Below are 16,933 nucleotides of genomic sequence, written 5' to 3'. Positions count from 1 at the left end.
AAGTCTCCTCCAACCTCACTGAATCAACCAGCAAACTATGAGGAGAGCTAGTGGGGGCTGCTACTGGTCAGGAGCCCCTCTGATCTGCTGCAGGAAAACAGATGACATGTCCATGTAACAGCAAAAATTACTGAGAAAACACCTTCAGTGTTAAATCCCCTTGGCTGGGCACGAACAGGCTCTGAGGCAACACCATCTCCAAAAGCCAAGCTTGCTTGAAACGAGGTGTGACACCTGCTTCTAGCCCTGCCTTCGAGGAAAGGACTGCAGATGGGAAAGGAAACAGCAGAGGAGCCTGCAGCCGCAGTGACACCTGCAGGAACTCTGTGCCCTGCTGGCACTGCCCTGCTCCCCGGCCAGCCCAGCTCTGCTGCTTTCAGCTACCTCAGGCACACAGAGACAACACTCCTCCTCTTCTAGATAAGGTCACCCCCACAAAGCTTATGTGCTTTGCAAACCCAAATGTCCAGAGCACAAACTTTAATAAACCTGTGCGAGGAGCACTTATCAACACCCTTGGCATTGTTTCAAACCCTGGGCTTGGTTAATGAAATGTATATATATCATGGGCCCCAGCAACTGTGCCTGCAATTAATGTAATTAATTTACCACAAGTCTGCAGATGACCCAGAGAGCATTTGGAATTAAACTACATTTTTAATGGCTAGATAGAATTCAGAGAGGCTCTGCCATATATAGATGTGGCTTTTAAGAGTTATAAGCTGAAGTCTTGGAATCATGATAAATGGAAGTCTCATTTGTTGCTTTTAATAAGCTGTTCTAATGGGATGTTCTTCAGAGATTTGCAATTAGAGACTGAAATACTTGAGGGTGCCTGGGAAGATTTTTCTAATCCTTCATACAGCCTTGATTGATGGTAATGATTGCTTCCTGCATCTCCAGGTCAGGAGGCCAGCTCTACACCTAGCAATTCCTGAGTCAACATGCTTGCTATAAACATCAGAGAAGTGCCATTACACACTGTGAGCTGCTAGGAATATATTCCCACTTTGTCCCAAAATGTACGAATGTTTAAGGAGTCACCTGCTCTTCCTGCTGAGCTATCCTGGCTCATACATTAAAGTGTGTCTCTGCACTGTTTGAGAGAAGCTGAGAATACAGAAGGCCAAGCAGATGACAGCTATGCAGTCACTACGGGGAAGGAAAACAATGTCTTCAGGGAAAGGAACTGCACTTGGAAAGACCTCTGGCATTATACTTTTCTATGTCTAAGACATAAGAAAGCAGAGATAACCTTTTTCCTAGGTAAGAGGCCAAATGCTGCTACATGGTGAAGACCCAGGGGAGGTCACACTTCTGATTTCAAAGCAAAGTGAAACATCCACATATTCAGAAGTGCAGAAGGACAAGAGTCTGACTTCCTTCTTCATTCTCTACCTGCTCCACAGTCAAGAGAAGACACTGTAAAATCCCACTTTCAAAGACTACATACACAAGGGGTGCTGTGCAGAAGCCTCCAGCTGCTACAAATTCCAGCTTGAAGGGCAGCCCAGCTCCCTTCTCCACGTGGAAACAGGACTTGCACAATGCCATCAAACAAATCCCCTGCAAGAAGGCGAGGAGGTTTCATCACTTACTGCTGCACTACGCCCCATTCTCCCTGCTCAGACAAAGCTTATGCTGGTTGCTTATCTGCTCATCACAGTCCTTCCAGCCCATTCCCTTGGCTGCTACCAGAGGAACTCAGAAATAACTTGGAGCTTAGTTACAGATTAGTTTTACATTTGGTCAACTCTCACCTTCTGTCTGGGCCAAAGTCATCCAAAGGCAGATTAGCCTGGATCCTTAAACCTGTCTCGAAACTGCAGACCAGACTGCCTTGTGGAGCTTGGTGAGTCTGCACTAAGCAAAAAGTGTTAAGAATAGAAGAGGAATGAGGTGTTGGAGCAGCCACATTGGACAAGCTGACCTTGACAGGATGTTAGAGATGGGTGCTACAGGCAGCAGAGTTCCACACAGGCCCCAGGAAGGTCTGACCCCGTGCGGAGGGGGCACTGAGCACTCTCCCTTCAGAGAGCTGGACTGTGCACCAGTGCTGCTCCTCCCTGGGAACATGTCCCAGCAAACAGGCTGCTGATAGGATGGAAGCAGTGAAAACCTTGACCCCAACAGAAGCAGGACCAGATCCTGCCTGCTCTTGGGTGGATGGGAATTTTGACTTGGCAGAGCAGTAGCTTCCTCAACAAAATCCTTCCTCTTGTCAGGTGAATCGTGGGGAATATTTGGCAGTAGGCAGCATAATAAAGTGGCTATAAATCACAGGAGACAATGTCCTGCAGAAGAAGGAAGAGCAGGCAAGAATGCAGAGATAAAAATCCTTTAAAATGTCCCAACGAACAAAAATTGTGACTCATTCTGGAAAAATTCTCTATGAAAACCATTATCTATAGACTGTCTCCCATTTCCTACGGAAATATTGAAAAAGCAAACTATTTTAAGCCCTGACACAACCTGGAAAATAGGATGGGGGGAGGCTGTGGAAAATTTCATCCATTTTGACCTTCCACATCACAGAAGGTTGTAAACAGTCTCTCAGGACCTGGGATATAAACCACAATCTTTCACCCTCTCTATTCCCTGAAAGCCACTTTTTAACAAGATGCACATATTTGTGTCCAGAAAGTAGCCCTCTGCCACCACAGGCACAGATATTTAAAAGTCTAAATCAGCCAAGGTCAAGGATGGATACGCTGGTGTAAGAGCCTCTAATTGCCAATACCCAGGTGGCAAGATTTGTCTTTGCTTTGTCTTTCAGAGGCTAGCTCCTTGCCAGAAGGAGACTTTCTATATATGCACGACACAGGGTGAGGAGGAGATTTTTGCTGCTTCAAATTTTTTTTTTCCCCCTAAGTTCTATGAAAAACTCCCTCTGGTTCTTTGGAAGATCACTTGAGATGGAAAGGTCATCCATAATGGGTAGTTGGCTATAAATGCAGATGCACAGTTGACTTGGCTGTTTTGAACAGCTTTTGCAAACATGCACAGCATTGACCTAATATCTTCCCCACTTTACTCTGTAAAAGCTCATGCTTTTGTTCAGTGCTATGAAGTTTGAAAGCTTGAGGGACTGGAGGGACCAGCAGTCTCTTAACACTGACCCTAAGACCTTGTCTGTTTTGCAAAGAGGGCTGGGTTTGAAGGACAAAAGAGGGGTACTGCTCTGGAGCAGTTGTCTCCTCCCCAGACTGCTGAAAACCTGGCTCTTGACCTCAGTTTGTAGGGAGAAAGAGACTGATACCACACAGCAAAAACTGAGGCACTTTACTGCTCCCTGTGAGATGGAGTGCAAAGATCTTTGTCACTGGACTGTCTGACACAGACTTTAAAACAAAAGTCAGTAATGATTTTAGATTAATACATACTTCAGTCAGGAACAGTAATGGTAACAGACATCTAATTCATGCATTGCTAGGAAAGCAAAATTTATAGATTTGCTCTATCTGTAAAATGCACAGCACTTCTGAGAATACATAATCCCAACAAAACAGAGATAATAACAACTCTGTGTTCTTTAATAAAATACTTGTAGCTGGTTTAATAATAGATTTTCAATCCACTTCTCTTTTTTATGCTGAGACAACTACAGTCTGATTTAGTGAATCTCTTTGATTTGTAATCCCAATTGTTATATTATTAATATGTCCTTGATGCAAGGAGCAGGATAACTTAAAAAAGGGATCAGCTATTTGGCTTGGCATTTATGACCTTGGTCAGAGGACGTGTTATTTACAGGAAGTTTTCTGGAGCATCTGCAAGTGAATCAGCTCTGAAATGCAGCTTAATTGTTTAGGGCAGAGCACATTTAGTTTCAAATTCCCAGGAATCTCCAGCTTCAGACGCAAAGTGCATTTCCACAGATGGACGCTGACATGTGGAAATGCCACCACGGCTACTGTTCAGCTGACCTTTGGTTAGGGCCAGCTGCCAACGGGAAATGCCAAGCTGTTACTTACATTCATTCAAAAGAGGCCAGAAAACTGCAGAGACCTAAAAGCAAAGAAAAGAGGACAGAGGTGTGGCCCTGCCTTTGGGAACCTAGCAATAACTAAAAAGCCTGCAGACTCCAGCAAACTCCTCAGCCCTGTGACTGAAACTCCTCACAGAACTGCCAGGAGCAGGACGACATTCACCTCGCGCTGCAGAGCTGCTCTCAAGCCTCTGCTTGCTGCAGCCTGGGACTGCGGAGGAGAGGTGCAAAGAGGTGCCATACAGCATCCTAGGGAGGAGGAGTATCCTGAGGTGTCCAGGACTTCTCAGGAACCTGGGAGTACCCTGAAGCCAGCACAAAGCAATCTGTTTTCAAGAGCAGGTCAGGCTATGTCTTCAGCGCTGCAGAGCAAGATGGTTTTTCTCCTTCTCCTGCTCACTTACATCAACAGAAAAGACAGAGCCTGGGCTTTGCACAGCTTGCTTTGTGTGGCAAGCAGTAGTGATTCCAGCTGGAGTTCAAAATAGCTGTTTTCCTAATAGCAAATACAGGAAAGAATTAGGAAAGGAAATGCAACCCCTCTGGAACCAGGCACTGGAACAACACAACCACTCCAGAGGTTTAATAGGAAAGCATCTCCCAGAAACAGGTTAACTGCTTCAGAAAGGGATTATCCCATGACTTGGAACATGTTTATTGTCCCTGCTGTCACAGCAGGAGAGTTAGTCCACAAATTGTCTTGAATCCCTGTCCAAGGCAAAGCAGCATGAGTAACACATCTCCCTGGCATCTCTGCTTTCTTACAAACCAGAGCAATTTCTTTGTTTTGTTTAATTTCAAATTGTCTGTCATCTTTCTGGATTTTTGGGGTTTATTTTGCTGTTTTCACAAGTCACTCAATGTACTAGATGGGCTTTAAAATTCATGGGAAGTCAAACTGGCAGAGAAGTCCTGTGGTTTCGAAGCCAATTTTCTGATAATGGACCAAACCTTAGTGTGGGAGGCTTCTCCACCAGTTCCAAATGAAGGACTGTGGTCTTTTCAGTTAGGGGAAGGGTTGAAAAGATAAAAATGGATGAGAAGTTCAGCTCCCTGTGCCTACCCTTTCCAGACATCCAGCGTGGCACCATGGAGAATGTTCCAGAAACTTGCAGCTGCCCTGGGGTCCACAGAGGGAAGTGTGGGTACAAGGTAGGAGGATTAAGGTAGCAGCGGAGGCAGCAATAAAACTCTAGCCAAAGGACACAAGGGCTTTCATAAGCATGCCAAGAGATAAAGAGCTAAGAGGAAGCACATCCTGGAAAGCACATTAGGCAAGAGAACAGAAAGATGTAACTAATGAGAACTGCTGACAAATGGCTCAGGGTTTGCAACTGCTTGCTGAGACTAGAGAGAGTAGCAGAGAAAAGGAGACTTGCAAAGGTACACCCTCCTCAGAGTGGTACTGAGCCCTTGCCAGTGACTGTGGGAGAGCAGGAGCTACTGGCAGCCACACAGTTCTGATTCCCTGTGGCCACAGAGGGATGTACATTGCCCCCCCTGTCACTCACCCCCCAGACCCTTCCTTGCAGAGGGGCCAGGTTACATCCACAGCTTCCCTACAGTCACAGAGGCATTCTCCTGTTGCACCAATACAAGCACACACCCGGGCTGGGCAAAGCCAAGGTTCACATCCACCTGCTCTGACTGAAGAGGAACTTCAATCACAACCCCTAGGCTTTAAGGAGAGACTTGAATCCTGTCTAGAGTGTTCAGAGCCAAGTCTTCTGACTACAGCTTTCCTGTAGGCCCTGGTGTGAATTGCCCATTGACTCATGCCCCTCCCTCTCTGCTGCTGCATGCCTCTCATGCAGACAGGAGCATTTACTTTTTCATTTTTAAGCCCAACAAGTCACTCAAAGCAGACAACAGGAGCTCGAACAGCTGAGCTGGAAGAGACTGTCAGTCTCTGACCTTGACTGGAGATGAGTCTGGCAGCACACTTACCTTTCAAGACAGGAAATAACTGTGTCTGTGTCCTTCCACGGATGCCTTATGCCTGGGGACAGAGTTGCTCAGCCTGGCAGGATTTCACTGCTCTGCATTTGCAGACTATCTTACCTCCTCTGGGAAATAAGACCCTCAACTAACTCAACCAAATTCAGTGCCGTTCCTTTGCATCTGTAACATTTCTTAATATTTACAATATCCTATAAATTAGAGACACCATGCTAGACCTGAGCTTAGGACAGATCTGTATCATAAAAGTAACTGTGAGCTGATGGGTACCTTAGAAGCATAAATGTTTATTTTGCACTGAAAACAAATTCAGCCTTATCAGTAGATGTACTTCACAAAGCTTTGTGGAGTACTTCACATATGCATGGAGGATGTTGCATTGTTTGACTACTGCCACTAAAAAAAGGTACTAATATACATGTAGAATATGGAAAAAGTGCCTTCCATGCTGGCTGCCAAACAAGTTTTATGTTGCAGTACAAACTTTTCCTGATACAAGCCAGATTTTGCCCCAGTACCACAATCTCTTGTTCAGCAAAAAATTCCATCAACTTCCATTAGAGTTGTCAAAGATGGTATAGTCCAGGCTTTCATCACTTGCCTATGTTTAAGCACATGAGAAGTCAATGGGATGGTTTGCGGCACTGTCTCCCTCTGTGGGGGAAGTTCTCTGTAGGATTTACTAACGCTTGGGGGACACATTAGTATCGTACACATAAGAAATGAAATCCAGATTTGACCAAAATATGGGGCATTTGGCCATTTCAGTGGCTTTATTCTCATTTTCTTTGCAAGTGTTTTCCTGAAGTTTTCTCCATGAGCAAAGTCCATTGCAAGCTCTGAGAACAAACATATGGGGGTGAAGATATTTTACCTGTAATAAAATGTTCTGCTTATTTTTAAAGGAATGTGAAAACAGTCCTGGGAGAATCAAGTAAAATAATCAGGGCCAGCCCATACACAGATGAAAATCATTGGGAAGTGAACTACATCTGTGAGAGCGCCTTTGTCATTCCTGCTTGTCCAAACAGATCAATCAGCCCACCCTCGTGCTGTTTTACAGTGCTACCGCTTGACAGCTTTGTTCACATGCTGCTTTTGCCTAAATCACACTAATCAGCTGGTCAGATAAAAGTTATTGCAAAAGTTGAAGAAGTATAAATACGCAGCTTCTTCTCTTACCTTCCGCTGAGAAGGAAACCGATAACAACAGCCAGCAGAATGACTCCCACTGTTACAGACACAACAATTATAGGAATCTGGCTCTGGTCGCTGGATGCAGCTACTGCTGAGATGAGAAACAGAAAATGGAGATTAGGGTTAAAATGACAGTCAGCACTCATATGAGTCTTTCTAGTGAGGCTGCCAGCAAGGTTTCAAGTCTTACCAGTTCATTTATTCTTTTACGGTTTGTGTTTTTCCCCTTTTGCTGTCTGTTTCTAGTTTGGAAAGGATATGGGTGGAAAGGAAACAAAACCACATGCAACACTAAGCCAAAAACCCAACAAGATTCTATCTCATTACTCAATTCAGAAACCAAAGCATTGCAGGATGCAGCCTTCGAGTTTGTGAACTCAAGTTTTTCTCCCTGAGCTAGCTGCATTAGAAATCAGAGATAAAAGATGAAAACCCAACAGGCTCTCATTTGGATGAAAACTCAACAGTCAGAGAGAACATTTATGGAATGTTATTGCTAACAGACACGAGAAAAATCTACAAGATAAAAAGAATTACCTGCACTTCAAGAAGCTATAAAACATTATAAACTAACCTCTTTGTGGCATCTCTATCACATGGCTGTGAAGTGCCCTCTGTGAAACAGGAATCTGCTAAGACACGTTGGTCTTTTTATTGGCCAAAACTTGGGGAAGCAAAACTCTTCCAGTCTGTGCCTTGTAAGGAGCCCTACTGCCAAAAGGCAGGAGACTAAACTGGTGATAAAGATGCCAGCGGAAAAGTCAGGAGAGCTGATTGAGAACTGACTTTTGACACGGGTGAAATAAGAGCAGGTGACCAAGCTCCTGTAGGCTGTAAAATGGAAACGCTAATACCACTTGTATCTTGTTTATCTGCCCTACTTGGCAGGGGAAGGAGCCCAGTTCTCCCAGGGGTTTGTACGTGGGGCTCCCCAAGCACAAACCAAAGTGTCCTCACCTTGCCCTCTTTGCTGCCAGCTTATTTAACTGCAAGCATATAACCACCCCAGGGTACAAACCTCACATCCTCCCTGCAAAACCAGCTCCCTGGCACAGGAACCACTGCTCTGTGGGGGGAAACCTCATTATAGCTCTTAACCTCGTGCCAGCCCAGGATGAAGCTCCATCCGCCCCAGAGAGCAGCAGGAATTGATTGCGTACTGAAGAAGCCTTTAACTAAATGATTGAACTAAAAAAGGGTCCTTAGCACAGGATTAACGTTATGAAGGCTATAAAATAACTGAATATAGTCCCATATTAATTGTTAAAGGAAAGGAAAGACAGAAAGGTATGACATTAAACATTGATCTGCACTGGGCTTCAAGCAGCTCTTCATATGGGAGCTCTCTGGTGCTTAACCATTGGCAGGGTGGACCTGCTACAGCAGAGTAAGTGATTTCAGAAGGACTTGTCCTGACACTTTAAATATTTCATGCTAACTGCTCCAATCCCCTGCCATCATCCAGAGATTTTATAAGCCTCACAAAGTTATGGGGGCTCCTTAAGATGGTGTTTTACTGCTTTCTTGACAAAATAATTAAAAAGAAAAACATTTAAAGGAGAACATTAAGCAGTGATTGGTGGTTTTTTGCACAGCTCAAGGGATGGGGAAATGAGATAAATTCTACTGTGATCTATGGCAGATGAAAAGCCTGAATTCATAAGCCAAGCTGGGGCTTGCTGCCATTCAAAGTCAGGGACACACACACATCCCCCCTGCATTACCCCTTCCCAGCTTGGTGATGTGTTCCTACTCCTGCCCAGCAGGACCAGCTAGATTAGCTCACCAATCCAGCCAAAACCCAGCTCTTTGCAAAGTTAGTTTTTGGGGCTAGATGAGCTTGGTGGCATTTGGAAAGGATGAAGCAACAAATGGATACACCCAGCAGCACCTTCTACTCAAAATAATTCTGCTGAAAATTGAAGCCTTGGCTGCTTCATTGTGCTTTGCAGAATTGCACAAGCAGGGCAACATAAAAATTCCCAGATTCTGGAAAAAGAGGGAAGTCCAAAACAGCTTACAGCTTTCCTCCATTGCATTTCTTGGGCTGTTGTTGTATAATTCCTCCAAATGTATTAAAACTAACTACAGAAACCTTGTGAACTGGAAACAAAACCTATTGTTCAGTCCAAACGAATTGGAAATTGTTTTTGTTTCTCAGAACAGCCACTGAAAGGGTTTCATCTGTGCTTGAATAAAAATCATTTGCTTTGGCTCTAACAAGAAGTTCAGATTCGTACTCTGATCTAGCAGTGAGATTTCGATCTGTGCTTGCTTTCAAAATCTCCAGGATGTGCAGGAAAGCAGTGGGAGTCTGGTCACACTCCTGACACTAATATTGACTTTATATAAGGCTTTGGGGAAAAGAAATGCTTTTTATAAGGTTTTAAACGTCAAACAGAGCTGCATTTTGCAAGATACTGAGGCTTACATTGTATTTGAATCCTATTAAGTGTTAAAGAATCTGGTTAAGTCTGGCCTAAGCCAGAGCTTGAGCCCAACAGAAGAACAATTCCCATTCCCAACTTGGGACAATGTAGTAGGTGTTCCTCTGACTATACCAGCAACTCCTCAATATCAGAGAAGTACCTATTCCTCTGCCTTTAAAATGTGAAAATGACTGGGATGTGGGTAGGACTAAATGACCCATAGAATTTCTAGTGTTTAAAAGTCTTTCCACATGATATCCTTCAAAAGTCCTGATTAACACAGATACTTACATGATGGGCTTGATGAAAGTGCATTATTTTTGGATCAGGATCATAGGTAATAGATCAAATGTGCCTATATTTCATGTGTTACTCATTAATAGACCAGAGCACTATTACTCAAACAACTCTAAACTAGAAACTTTCCAACTGAGAAAAACTACACAGAATAATTTTTTGGCGTAACATGATTTGGTTGCTACTTATAGAGCACAATTAATGGTTAATACAATAAGAAATACATTAAATACACTGTCCTTACTGCATTAATCTTTGCAGTGTGATGCAATTTTCACTGTATTAGCTTAATCTCTGGCTCCACAGCTACATTTGCACATGTATAATGACTCCTTGAAAATCTATTACAACTTCAAAGGCAGCATGCACTGAAAAGACAACTTGGCATCTTCTCCTCAAAGATGATGAATTTTAAATAAACTGGAGTGACAGTAATCAAAGTATTTATGAATTTAAATTTCCAAGGAAAACACAGCAAACAGTTCCTTTCCCACAGGAATGATCAGAGTATTTCCACCATAAAATTCCTCTTCCATGCACACAGTATAAAAGTTAATAAATGACAGCTGTACAAACTAATAGAGAGAAGACGTATTTTCTGGTGGACAAAATCGTACTTGACACCTTGGCAAAATTCTATATTTGGGACAAAAAGAATTTCCCCACAGCTGTGCCTAAACACAGAAGAAAGAGCAGCTGAGCCTCCATGTGCCTCAGGAGTTCACCCTGCCACAGAATCTATTCCAGAATCTAGCCCTGGATAAGTTTCATTAAAAAAAAATTAAAGAAAATTTAAAACCCCACAAATGTAACAGGCCAAGAAGAAGTCCTGCACCTGCAGTGCACATTTTTTACAATTTCTGATTACGAGTCAACCTCTTTTTCTTGAGGCTGTGGCCTTGGCAGCCAACAGAAACAACCTTTTAACTTGACAGGAACTTTCCCCCAAAAACACAAAAGACACTAATGCTGGTTCAACCCTTCCCCTTGCAGAGAAGCACCATTTCAGGGTTTTTTGCCCCAGATGGGGAAGACAGCTAAGCATCCTCTGCAGCCCGCCTTTAAGGAGGAGGTCCCATCCCCTCTGTCCCTCCTGAGAGGAACGACTCTCTTACACCAGGCTCCTGTAAACACAGGATTTTTCTAAGCATGGAAAGCCATGAATCTCTGAAGCCTGAAGATCTCCTGCCCGCTCTGAAGCCTGAAGATCTCCTGCCCCACCACGAGGAAGCAAAAGACAGATAAGCCAAGTGCAGAGTCACAACATGCCCGACGTTTCCAAAGTCAAGGGATGAAGCAATCAAAGGAAGCGCTCTGTGCAGAGGTATTGATCCCTGACGTGTTTCAGGGCAGCCTTTCGGGGACAGGGGCTGGCAGCAATGAGAAGCACTTACACACTGGGCTGGTCTCGAACTCGAAGCGGCGGCTGAAGCCCCCGTAGCCGGCGGCCGTCCGCGCCCGGATCTGGAAGACGTACGCTGAGCCGGGCTTCAATCCATCCGCCGTGATCGCCGTCTCCTTGGACTTGATGATGGTGTAGCTCGTCTCCTGGTCCTTTTCCCAACACCCCCCCGAAAACCACAAAGTTCAAACACACACAGAATGGCTCTCAGAGAAGACAGACTCTTAACAACGCCCAGAGAAACACAACAAAAGATGACTGAAGTATGCATTTTTGAGGATTTCTGCCTCAAAACTCCCTCCCTCTCTGAAGGTCCTTTCTGCAATACAAAATCTGAGATCTGATTTTTTCTTTTTATAATCAATGATTCTGGGAGGCACACAACCAACATCTGCAGTAGAAGCAGCTTTCCCCTGCTCAGGATGTACATGGCCTGGGGCAATGGAAAGGTTTATCATACAGAGATCAATCCCAAGGCACAGGGAAGATAAAACAAGTCCCATTGCCTTAAAAAAGGATTTTGATTTACACCAAAACGGCTTCCCAGTAGTGTAAGTAGGCCTAAAAGAGAATAATACATTACACACTATACAACTTTATGCCTGCATTTCTAGAACCACGAATTAGACCTTGGGAAGAGAATAATAAACCAAAACTCCAGGAAAATACCTAATTTTTGCATGGTTCTTTTGAAGCAATGAACTTGAAGAAAAATTGCTGAAATAAATCTTCATCTACATCAGTTTCTAATGTGAAACAATTCCAGTTCTTTGATTAAAGTTTTGTTGAAATGCTAAGTAATTACTCTTAGAATTATTTACTGTAACACATAATCTAGACAAGAGCTCATAAATTAAGGTCTACAAATTTGGAGACTTCTTTTTATTCACCATATCTTCTCAGATCCAAATTATTATGAATTAAACCAGAGTTTTTAGTAGTTCCTTACCAAGATTTCTGGATAGCTCTCAGAATCTGAGCTAATTTTTCTTTTTTTTTTTTTTTAATTTAATAGCCAACTTCCCATTGACAGCAATATGCCTGGCTGAGGTGCTAGGAATTTCTTAAATGTAAGATTACAAAATTTCTCAATTAATGCCTGTTTTCGAGAAATGTGTACACACACACACACACACACACGCACATATAAATATAATGTGCCCTTTTTTTTCTTATTAAGGAGTGATCCCTCTTACAGGAATGCAATCTGAAAAAACTCAGTTTTCCGAAACATTTAACATAAATGTTCTTGTCCCTTGGAAATGAGTGTGAATTTACCCTTATGAAGGACTGAAAACTGAAAGAATATAAATTATAGTAGCAACAAAGAAAAAGGATTAAGGGCATATCCCCAGCCTATCTCAACTACTGGTTAAAAGCAGTAAGTGAATATTAGGTCACATCTTTGCCTGTATGTCAGCCAATTAACTTTTCAATACACTGTTGGCTTCTGCAAACACTTGGACTCTCGAGCTTTTCTATGGAAAATACAAAGCTTCACTCTCAGCTTAAAGAAAATAAATCAAGATAGCATAAACTTGGACTGGCTGGAACTGTCTCTCCACAAAGGACTCACTCTTGAAGAACTATTTGCTGAAGCTATTTGAGACTAGTTCTGGACTGCAAATACAACATTTTAAATCCTCTCTCCTACCAACTTGTTTGAAAACAAACTAAGGAAAATGAAGAAATAAACTTTTTTTTTTTCATTTTAATTATTTGCTTTATCTTTTTTTTGGTTTCTAAAAGCTGTTCTTCCCAAGCCATTCCATGGTAAGGATTCAATGTACCCCAACAGCCATTCAAGCAAGTTAATAAATAATTAGTGATGGATTATTTCCTGAAACAAAACAATTCTTGCATGTACCTTAATATTCAGCCCTATTTAAGTCACTCACATATCTATTTCACAAGTTTCCTCATCTGCAAAAATAATGTTAATTTTATTTTGATGGAGAAAATTTATGAAATTCTTTCCCCTGTTTGCATGGACTGCTTGAGCAGGTCCTTCCCATGGTCAGAGAAAGAAGAGAGAAGGAGTAAAGATCTAATCCTGGTCCATGTTGAACAATTTCACCTGGATCACAGATAGACCTAATGGAATATCTTCTTTAAAACAGAAATTCAACCCCCCTTAAAAGTGAATTGTGACTCAATTTCATTATTTCCCTCTTGTTTTCATACAGAAAGCCCGGATGTTTCTGAGGAAAAAAGGACACCTTACAATTCCAGCTAAGGTAAAAAAAATGCTATTCAGTCAAATCCTGAAAACTTGATTTTTGGAAATCTAAGATTTCTAGAGATTTAAGGCCATATCACTCAAAATACAAATACCCAAAATATTTGATAAAGTGCGTTTGGAACCATTTTCATTTAAACAACATTAATTTTGCGGGAAAATAACAAGTCACCATTTGAAATGAAGACTAGGAGGGGCAAGTTTTGTGGGGAGACTGCTTCCCTTTAAACTGAGGGAAAGCCTCAGTTTTTAAGCTTTTTAAGCTTAAGATGACCTTCTTCATATCAGAGCACATGCAGTCTCTCTCCAGAAGCCCCTTCTCCTCTCCTTTCACAGTGGATGGAAAATCAAGTGAGAAATTGAAATACCAAAGGCAAAGTACTTTGTCTGATGTTTCTGGGAGGAGACAGATGCTCAGTCCCCATCCCCTTCTATTTTTAACAAATGAGCAGGCTCTATCTTAATGTGATAAGGCTGGAGAGGAATCTGACATGCGGATTTAATGTATTTGTTCAAGAGAAGTGGCACACTAATGGAAAACAACACCCTCATTTCAAGTCTTCCTAATCATTTACTGCAAAATCAATCTGACATTGATTTATGCATAAAATCTCTCCATTCCCTTCCATGACTCAAATAATAATAACTAAAAGAAGAAAACAATAAAGAGAAGGTACTTGGGAAGCTCAGCAATCAGTCCATCACACCTTTTCAAAATATTTGATTTCGTATTCCAGGATGATGCCATTGGGTCGATCTGGCTCCTGCCAGGAAAGGGAGATGCTATTTTTAGTTATCTTCCCTTTTTTCACAGTACTGACTGGAGAAGGTGCTGCAAGACAGGAGAAAAACAGAACAGATGAAAACCACGGTTAGTAAGATGGTCTGCCTCAGCCAAACTCATCAGTGCATGCTCAAGCACAAGGCAATCCCCAGTTACTGCAGATCAGTGGAGTCTGTTTTCACCTTGGTGGCATTTGCCCATTTTTAACAACTGGACTTGCACAGATTTGTGGTAGCATGACCACGAAGGCAAAGTAATAACATGAACTTCTATCACAGCTTACACATCGACCCCATCTTTTCAAGCAATTTTCAAGCACATCAAACCCACACCTTCTCTTTTCAAATGTGTCAGGAGTCTATGTTATCAGAATTACATCCTGATTATGCTTTGCTTTCTTTTGCCTGCTTTCAAGCCAGATATTTTTCAGAATACCTTAGATTACATGGGCTCCTTAACTATTTTTGGATTTTAAGTAGTTTAAGCCCAGGCATCTTTCAGCCCCTTCCTTTCAGAAGCAAGGAATATTACAACCTTTATAATTCAATTGCTCTCTATAAATATCACTGGGGTGTTGCAGGCTCACATAGTGATGCTAATTCCTTGCAAATGGCAAAAGATTTTAATGGCAATCACAGTTTGGAAGTTCTCAGTGTGCTTGGGGAAGCCACAGCATGAGAGCAGCCGTACAAGCTCTGCTCATTATTTTAAGATGCAGCCCTGAAAGGTTATCTGCCCTTTGCAGTGCACATGAGCATCAGAAATAGGCTGGATCCTTTGTATTCAGTCCGAGGTCTGCAGAGACTTTCTAAGTTGTGGTTGCTGCCCCCCCTGCCAGCTCTCCAGCAGAAGCTGCTGTGGGCAATGCAGCCCTAACACCCCAGGTGTTTCATGCCAGTGATTGGGAAATAGCCCTGAGTGAAAAGAAAAGGGGATGGGAGAAACTCATGGTCTCCCATTTGCAGGGCCAAGAGCAGCTTCTCCAGGGACAAAAACAGGCCATGCCTGGATGAGGGATTTTAACTCGCCCTCCTGCAAGGATGACAGGAGGCCTGAGGAGACCCATGCCAAAGACTTTTGTGGCCATGTGGGGAATGGAATGGAAAGAGCAACAACCACATTTCATCTTCCAAAATGTATTTGGAACTATAGAAAACAATTTCTTCTATATGCAGGACTAGCTAATTATCTTAGCACTATAAAAACCCCAACCCATTAAGTAAAATAAAGACAACAAATATAATAATTTTTCCAGGCCTGATTTTAAGCCAAAAACTAAGGGAAGAGCTCCAGACAATTGTTCTTGGACTGAAGGCTAGCATCAAGACTTCTCTGTTATAGCAAATTGCCACATCTCAGTCTTGCATCAGCCCTAGTTTTTTACACTCCTGTTTACTTTCCCCACTTGGCTCTTGAAGGATTCTGAAAGGTGTTGGCTATTTCCAAACTGTTTTCTGCTGGAGAGCTGGCATCAAGCTGTACAGACCCTGTTTGCTTTTTAACTGTGCATCCACCACTGTGCTCACAACTGCTCCACTGAGTGAGTAAAATCCACCTTGATTTCACCACGACCACATTGTTTATGCAGGCACTGCATGGTGATCACCAACAATTTTTCAACTGCAAAAGTCACCTTACCCCTCCCTGACTGATGCCCTCTACAAGTTTTTGGGCTATGTGAGTGAAAATAACCTAAATACAAACTGCTAATCTGGTAAAGGGATTTCTGTTACTGAGCCCAGGTGCCTGAATAGGCTCTGTGTGTTCACGTGCACAGCAAACTGAGTTGTGCATCTGAGATACAAGATCTGTGAACACATGTACAGTCAGATATATCAGCTCAGAGAAGATAGAGGGAGTAGGGAGCTCCATCAAAATAGAATGAAGCCCCTTCTAATGCAAGGGAGCTACGTAATTTTCAGGGCCATTGGATAACAAGCCTTGCTGTGTGGCGATGGTGCCAAGTAAAAGGAGGTTGTACGATCCTCGTTATACAGATGATACTGCTCACTTATCATGAGCCACTCAGATGCTACCATGTACAGGGAGGAGCCACCAAAATACTCAAAAAAGGGACCTATGCCCTCTGGGACTGATCTCCAATGTCTCCAAATTCCTGCAATGCCTCTCCCATGCTTACAGAGCTGGCAGCAGAGGTCTGGCAGGATAGAGAACATGAGTGCTGAGCATTAAACCATTTTAACCTCCTATTAGCAAAAGTAAACTTGAGAAGAGCAGTGAGGGGAGACCTCAGTTCTCCCTGGTACTGAATGACTCTCAGGAAGGTGAAAATCATGCAATTCCCAGTATCAAAATCACCTGATCAAACAGTGGATTTTTCATCCACTTTATTGAGGTTTCCTGAAGTGTTTATAGGACTGAGGCTCACAGGTGCTTTACAGCCAAGAAAACAATGTTAGTGCTCCCAAACACTGCTGCAAAACCTTTCCCTTGGAGGTTCAGGGCAGTTTAGCTCTCCTTTACGTGCACCTGCATAGTACAAGACAAAATGCACCACCAGCCTACCCAAACACACCCATCAAACTTCCTACTCCCCTAAATCAGAGCATTCCCTTTAAAAAGTGTGTGCAAAAAGCTTGGCTAGTGAGCAGCTACATGGACTTAAATTTCTGGGTGT

At 42.8% G+C, this 16,933-nt stretch overlaps 1 protein-coding gene across 8 annotated transcripts in view; it reads right to left on the bottom strand.

Annotated features, from left to right (window-relative positions):
• The window catches only part of EPHA5 (EPH receptor A5), a 226,803-nt gene that overhangs the window by 70,963 nt on the left and 138,907 nt on the right, over positions 1-16,933 (bottom strand). For 5 of the 8 annotated variants that reach the window (XM_063156546.1, XM_063156548.1, XM_063156544.1 and 2 more), the window contains 3 exons: positions 14,219-14,343; positions 11,265-11,424; positions 7,130-7,235 (listed from right to left, as the gene is read on the bottom strand). In XM_063156546.1, coding sequence (XP_063012616.1) covers positions 7,130-7,235; positions 11,265-11,424; positions 14,219-14,343 — 391 coding nt within the window. The remainder of the gene's footprint in view (positions 1-7,129; positions 7,236-11,264; positions 11,425-14,218; positions 14,344-16,933) is intronic. The other 3 variants (XM_063156547.1, XM_063156549.1, XM_063156543.1) reach the window with 1 other exon arrangement.

Source organism: Melospiza melodia, chromosome 5 (genome assembly GCF_035770615.1).
Source record: "Melospiza melodia melodia isolate bMelMel2 chromosome 5, bMelMel2.pri, whole genome shotgun sequence".
NCBI classification, from domain to species: domain Eukaryota; kingdom Metazoa; phylum Chordata; class Aves; order Passeriformes; family Passerellidae; genus Melospiza; species Melospiza melodia.
The sequence above is the reverse complement of the archived record's forward strand: the minus strand, read 5'-3'. Positions and strand labels throughout refer to the sequence as shown.